The 7,500-nt window shown below is 41.7% G+C and overlaps 1 protein-coding gene across 3 annotated transcripts in view; it reads left to right on the plus strand.

Moving 5' to 3' along the window:
- Positions 1–4,357, plus strand: part of LOC138051735 (COP9 signalosome complex subunit 7b-like) — a 12,444-nt gene extending 8,087 nt beyond the window's left edge. For all 3 annotated transcript variants that reach the window (XM_068897991.1, XM_068897993.1, XM_068897992.1), the window contains exons 8-11: positions 27–103; positions 1,612–1,717; positions 3,318–3,451; positions 3,732–4,357. In XM_068897991.1, coding sequence (XP_068754092.1) covers positions 27–103; positions 1,612–1,717; positions 3,318–3,451; positions 3,732–3,777 — 363 coding nt within the window. In that variant the 3' untranslated portion in view covers positions 3,778–4,357. The remainder of the gene's footprint in view (positions 1–26; positions 104–1,611; positions 1,718–3,317; positions 3,452–3,731) is intronic.
- The last annotated feature ends 3,143 nt before the right edge of the window (positions 4,358–7,500 follow it).

Consider the following 7,500-nt stretch of genomic DNA (forward strand, 5'->3'; position numbering starts at 1 on the left):
AGTTAGTTTTTTTATTTTATCTCTAGCTAGAGGTAGATTTTGCTATCGGTAGAGACATCACACCTGAAACAATAAACAGAGTCACTGAAGTTTTACAAGACTGGTAAGTGTCGTCAGAGCAAGATTAGATTGATTTTGTTCATTTTGCATCATGCGTGTTTGTCAGACGTTTTGGCACTAGACAGCTGTGTCTGAAAGTCAGGGGGTGGGGGAATAACGAATAATGAATGAAAGGAACGAACAAGAACTTTATATAACTGTCTAGTCCTTCTTGCGCTGGAGCACGAATTGGGGACACTGAAAACTGAAATTAACAATTAACGCAAATCAAGTCAAATGTTGGTTTTTAAGGAGAGGGGAAAGCCTGAGTACGCGGAGAAAAACCTCTCGGCACAGAGCGGAGAACCAACAAACTCAACCCACATATGACGCCGAGTCTGTGAATCGAACCCGAGCCACACTGGCGGGAAACGAGTGTTCTCACCGCTGCTCCATCCCTGCACCCCAAGGGAAAGAATAGTGAATACGGAAAAATGAATATCGAACAAAATTTCAGTAATGAATGGGGAATAAAAAAGGCAGAAATCGAACGATTTTCAATTGAGTGTCGAAGGGAATTAGCGAATTGCTTTGGTTTATGATTACTTCACTCAGTGATTGGTTCAAAGTTCTCGCCCCACTTTTTCATCCAATCAGAAATGAAACCAAAACCAATCGTGACTCGCGCGTGCACATTTTCCCGCGCTTTGTGTCGGTTACGTGTAATTGCTTCGAGTTTTCATTGGTTTACCGGATTGTCTCCGTCCTTTTTGATTGGCCGAAGTAAGTACTTTGGTTTTGGTTTTACGACACTCGATTGAAACTCGCTCAAATGAATAACTGAGATTCAATTAGTCTGCTTCCACCCCCGATGAATCTAAGAGGTTGAAAGTAAGGGCAATGAGCTAACAAACAGTTAGCTGTTGGTTAACCAACAGCGTGGCAGCCGGAGTATCCGGCCAAGACAACAAAGTGTGCTGAAATTGAATGTTATCGTAGTTGTAAATGCTCTACTACCAGTAACAAAAGGAAAACCTGAAAACTTCTGGGTACCAGTGAAGTGCTTTGCCACGTAAGTTATCAAACCAACTGGGAGCTGCCAGATCATTTTGTAACTTGGAGATCATATGATGTGTCCTTTGTAAATTTAAGACACTTTATCAGCCTACAAGGACAAGCGGATCAGTAGAGCGTTTTCACATGATGTCACGGCGGCCATGTTATTGTTCCAAAACAAAGAAATGGCGGCCATGATGGTGTACCAAACTAATCCTACAGGAATTGATCGCTATTTTTATATGCAAATTATACTTTCTTTTGTTTCAGAAAGCCAATATGGCTTCTGGTCACGTGAGTGAAAACGCTCTATTGACAATTGTCAACAGTTATGGTGTGGATGGGTATCTTCCCTGCAACATTCTTTTTACCGTCAAATGTAGTGAAAAACATTCAATGCGCTTTCTATTACCAATGGCCCTGGGACGCGTGGATCCCAGTTTCAGATAGAAGTTACCCAAATCAAACATTTTAGAGGCACATTAAACCTTTTGATGTCCCCCTTTTTCTTTCTAGGTGTGACGGATGTGAATCAGTTCTTCATAGCATAGAGAAACAAATACAAAGAGCAAATACACACAAAGAAAAGAAGCTCAAACAGAAAACTCAAGTGGAGGCAGAGGTAACCGCTGTGATTATACAAGTATTATTCACCTCCACTTCGGTGAATTGTTAACTATAAGCGAGTTCAGAGTTTCAAAAAACGTGCGCGCGTCGAGATTAAAGAAAAAATTAACAAAAGATTCCTAATACAAATTCTTGCAGCGACTTACCATAACAAAAAAAGATAATAGACCAATTTCGATGTATTAAAATAAATAAAAAGATTCCCCAGCGCCTCGAGATGATGCCTTTTGTTTAGGACTGAATTTTAATATATCGAAATTGGTCTATTGTATAAGCTCTATGGAAAAAGCTTTGCCTCTGACTCTGCCTCTAATATTTTTCAACTGACGTTTCGGCTAATTCTTAAACCTTCATCGGTGATATGAAAGCGAAGTTCGTTATCATACGCTATTTAAAGTAACGTAGCGCGAAACCTTCGCGCGTGACCATGCAATTCAGAGACCTTTTTGCAGATACGGCGGCCATTTTGATTTCTGTTGTTTCAAAAGACATTATGGGATGCTCAGGTATTTGCCCCCTGGGCATCCCCTAATTGCTATTTGAAACAATAGAAATCAAAATGGCCGCCGTATCTGCAAGAAGGTCTATGCTCGTGCGATGACTACACTTTTTCCATTTTTGGTCTATTGTATGCTTGTTTTTATGCCGCGAACATTCGTTTCTTGATACTCCGAACTGGCTCCAAACAATTAGCACGGGTTTGCCTCCACTTCGGTGAAAAGATGTTAACAATCCTTAGTTTTCATATGACGTTGCAGCGAGTATGTTAGTTTTCCCGAAGTAAATCCTTTTGGGAACTTGGGAAGTCACAGGCGAATAAAAGGGTTACAGGGAGAGAGAAAATTTCGAATTCTAAATCGCCAGTTGGACGTGGAAACTTCGTGGACTTTTCTCTCGAGAGCTTCCTTGAATTACCTGAGTTCATTTGTGAAAAAAATATTGTATATTTTTGTCTCGACGGATCTTTTGAATCTCTTATTGATTGACTGGATGGTCACGCGTTGGGGAAGTGCTTGCCCAAGCATGAAATCTGCTTGTCCCGCACGACCGGACGAGGTTTTTTCCAGCGCCTAGAACTGGTCAAACTTTTGAGCCAACAACTCCCAACATTTCTTTTGTTCCGTGATCGCCGAAGCGTAACGCAACGATGTTGGATTTGTTTGCGCAGCTCTTCCAACATTCTCGGTGCCACGCACGCGCGGTACATATAGTTCCCCATGGAGATAGCAAGGCATTAACCTGTTGAAAACAAGATGGCAGCCAAATTTTGTAAGTTTACAAAGTCTTATGGGTCGTATCCTTCCCATAATACACTGCACGTCCATTTGCAAGGGGCTTTAGTGACAAGGGCAAAGGGTTGTCCATTACATACGAAATGAGCCGGTTCGACAAATTTGTGAAAACAATCAGAAGTCAGGGGTGGTATTAAGATAAACGGAAGTTGCCGATCCGTTGCGGCGCGAGAAGGCTAGGGCGGGAAAACGAAGCCCCTGTTCCAGCCTTTTCGCGGTTTCGCTCCAGGTCAAAACAGAACCGCTAGCTACGCAGGCGAGAAGGCTATCGTCCAGTTAAAGTACTAACCATATCTTTTGAAGGTTGAAAATTTGAAAAAAGCCATAAAGGCATCTTCACAGTCGGAGATGGATAATGGTGCCGTTACTGGAATGCCACCGTCTTACCACAGTCAACAATATCAACAGAAAGCTCTTACCACAACCAAAACTAAAGGGTAAATTACTGATCTTTTATTATACTATTTTTAAGTGCGACCATAACCAAACAAATCAGTTGGTTATGGATTTCAAAACTATCATGTTTATTTAAAAGACACCTGTTTATTTCTTAAGATGTGTGTGCGAACGAACTTAAGTAATGCCGAATCGCCTTGTTGACGAAACGACTTGTGGGCGAAACGACTTGATTGTGAGCGAAGCCCTTTGTGGGCGAAACAACTATAAACCGAGTTGATTTACAGGACCAAGTTCACACTTGCTCTCCTTTTCTTTTAGGTTGCGTGGAAGCGGCAAAGTTTTTGGAACTCAAGTTCGCAGATGACTGAAAACGAGAAGAACCAGCGAGTTTAGATGGACTTGTGCGGATTTTATATTTCTTCGTAATTGATGCCTGCGTAAGAATTCAATGACAAGGCGGTCGACTTTACAACTGGCTGCTCTTTATATTTGACTCAAATTTTCAGGCCAAAGCAACTTGCATGGCTGAATATATTTGAAAGGTCGCAAAAATCTCTACCTACCCGCTGAACAGTAGTTTGAGAGCTTAAGTTAAATGCTCTTTCCAAAGCAAATTCGGATGAAGTGTCGCATTCTTGGTGAAGATGCCAAAGACGACGAAACACCGTGACGCACCCATCTCCCCGTGGGGCAAAAAAAAGCTTTCTTCCGCTCTCACGTGGAACACAAGTTGGAGTTAACATTCGTGCATTCCGGCTCAGAATCATTGTTTCTGTTGATGATTATTGTGTACTGTGCGTTTCGCTCGCCACTGATCCTCCCGGAAACTGTAGAAGTAATGGACTTTTCTTTTCTAATTTTGTCCTCATTTCACTTTGGCAGGTGTTCCCTGCACTTTTTATTAACACTCGCATGAGTGAGGGAAAAAAAAAAATGAAAGTTCACGTTTTTTTTTCGAATGAATCACTTGCAAGCAGTGTGCGCATGCGGTGTCTTGCATCCTGTAGCCTGTTCCAGGCTCCCAGGTAGTCGGGAAACTTGGACAGCTGGCCAACCTCAATTTATCGATTGGTTGAAATTTGAAACACGCCCCAGTTCCCTGAGCAATTCCAAAATGGCCGCCTTCAAAAATGCCGTAATGTTTGCCCTTGAAAACAGAGTATTATGGTATTTTTGGAGATGGCCCGTTGGTTTCTCTTGTGCCTCTGGCTCCAGTTGTCCAAAGGCCAGAGAACTTTATCCCGTGGATAACTGACTATCCATATACTTCACGTTTAAACGTTAGCCAAGATTTTCTTACACAACCTTTTCACCAGATGTGCTTTAAGTGTGCATATTCACAGTTACAAGGGCAAATACTGAAATCTTTGCAGAGATTGATGAAACTGACGGATATTGACTTATCCAGCCGGCCTTTGAAAAATTGAGGCCTGATTGGCTGAGAAAATGGCGCGAAGTTTTAAAAGAGCGAGGTGTGGGTTCAGTTTTTAAAGAAACGAGGCATAGTAAAATGAGCTCTTTTTTTTAGTGAGGTACAAATGAGATGCAAGGTAGTCTTCTGCCAGCCGCGACGTTAGTGGAAAATGGAATCCCACAGGACAATTGCACGATGGCGTGACTTGGAGGCAGTGTGGCCCAGTGGTTAGGGCGCTTGCCTTGAGATCCGGAGATCCCGGGTTCAAGACCCGCTCTGACCACTCGTTGAATTTGTTCCTGGTTGTCCCTGGTTCGACTTCCTAGCTGCACTTGTAAATAGCCAACTGGTTTGCCTCCGGCCAGTTGGGATTCTTAACAGTTGTAGCTGTTGTGTTCTGTTGTTTCGTTGATTGTGTTTCATTGGCTCTGAAAAGCCCCTATGGGAAGCGGTCAATTAAGTATGTATTGTATTGTATTGTACTTACAAGCCAAAACCACTTGGTGAAACCATAGTTAATAATAATAACTATGGTTTCACCAAGTCTTGAAACTCGACAACGTTCTTTGCTTTACGCTTTGGTTCGCTTTTTGGCCCTGAACATGCACAAACCACACCCTGTTTGTACAAGACAGCCAATCAAAAGTTTCGATTAATTTATGCACAACTCAGGTGGCTTTCACATTACGTCATCGTCCCCATGTTGGTGGACGAAAACAAAAGCTATCTCATTGGCTCCTTTTGTTCTTCCACCAGCAATTGTACATTACATCATTGTTATCTGTGCCTCTAGAGATGTTGCTACCTACCTACCTATTGTGAAGTTCGACGTCACTGTTCTCTGTTACAGAGTTTCATAATCAGTCCATCTACATGAATTATGGTGAAACCACTGAATTCGAACTAACTGCCGTACTTTTAACTATGAGAGAAAATCTTCAAAATCCAAACCATTTTGAACCTGGGCACTTGAGCAAGTGCTGGCCGATGCCCCTTATTCCAAAATGACCACCATTTTAGGATACTTTTGTTTGCTTGCAAATTAGCCCTCGTTTCCTCGTTCAAAGTTAAATATTCTTTCGAATTTTAAGTTTAAGAACGAGGCAAAAACGGCTAATTTGCAAGCAAACAGACGATTACTGCAATGGAGGCCATTTTGGAATAAGGCGTATGTACCTTTGAAGCATGCCAATATTATTATTTCCACTCACGCAGGTTTAACCCTCGACCTATCGTGCATGCCGGCAAAATAACTATTTCTGCGTATTCCAAGAACCAACATTGTCAGAAATACCATTTTCCCTCATTTACATCCGACAAAGAATGTTGGTCTTGATTTGGTCTTGGTGGTAGAATGACCATCATGCAAATGGCTCCTTCCTAGCAGACTTGGACAAACATGGCGGCAGTAATTGTGGCGATAGCTACCTTCAGTCAAACTTAAAACAGACGATACTTCTGGGAAAACTCACCTACTGAGGACGACATCTATAATGCTTGGACAAATAAAAGGTCAACCGCTAAGGGTGATTTTGCCACTACTCTAAGGCAAATCAACAGTTGCAAGGTCTTATACAAATAAGCGGATTTGTGAAATTACAGATTCGAAGAGTCATGTTTCTTTCTACAGTCACAAAGGATATTATTTTCGATTCCAGGGTAAAAGGAATGGCATCAATTTTTATTCGGCGGTTAAATTTATTAAATTGTAAACGCTCTTCCCGACCGAACAAAGTCGAGAGATTTGTCGAATGTGCCGCGGTGATTAAGTATTCCCAAAAATTTGCCCCCCCTTGAGACAAATATGTCTTCATGACTGTCGACTTATCACAAGGTTGATCTCAAGGTGTTTTTCATCTCCTATCCAAGACATCCGTTTCCCTGCGAAGCTCTAATTCAAAGATCTGTGTCATCCAAAACGTATACAATAAAACTCAAGCCACTGACTGTGTACTCTTTAGCTGTATGTAGTTGCTGGTGCAACAAGATTTCCATGAGCAAGTCTTGAAATCCCATCTGGTCACAGCGCTGAATTTTAACGATGGGGACGTCTTGGAATTTTGCGTTTTCGGGTTGAACTGCTTTGTCACTCGGCAAGCTTTCCCTCCTCTGTCCCTGAATTGCTTTGCCCGTATTTATGTCACCAACGTCTTGGAAAGTCTTTAACATCGCTTCCAAATCGTTGAACGAGCCCTGACTGCGTAACATCTTTGATTTCAAGTTGTGCTTGGTGTAGCGAGTTTAGCTAATAGCTCTCTTCAAAGGTGCTGAGCGCTTACTTTTAATTACTTGCTGTTGTCCAACAGTCCACAGGTTGAAAATCAAGTGAATCAGACTTACTAGATTAATTTTCTCGAAAGTGATATGACCTCACAGAATAGCAAAACACAATAGAAATATAAAGAGACTGTAATCCCCTGCTGTTTTTTACATTTAAGTGAAAAGACGTTTGAAACAGAAGATGTTTGTATGGATTGCTAATAAATCAGTGTTCAATCACCTGTGATCTTGGCAGGGTCATGTGTATTAGCTATTTAATCCCATCTAAGTAACTTAACAAAGAGTGAAGCGACGCATAGCATATCACAATTAAGCCAACAACAACAGAGACATTATTAAACGCTAGGCCAGTGTCATCGAAGCAAGTATTGCGGTGAATAAATCACGTCGCGT

The sequence above is a fragment of the Montipora capricornis genome, chromosome 6 (assembly GCF_036669925.1).
Source record: "Montipora capricornis isolate CH-2021 chromosome 6, ASM3666992v2, whole genome shotgun sequence".
Lineage (NCBI taxonomy): Eukaryota > Metazoa > Cnidaria > Anthozoa > Scleractinia > Acroporidae > Montipora > Montipora capricornis.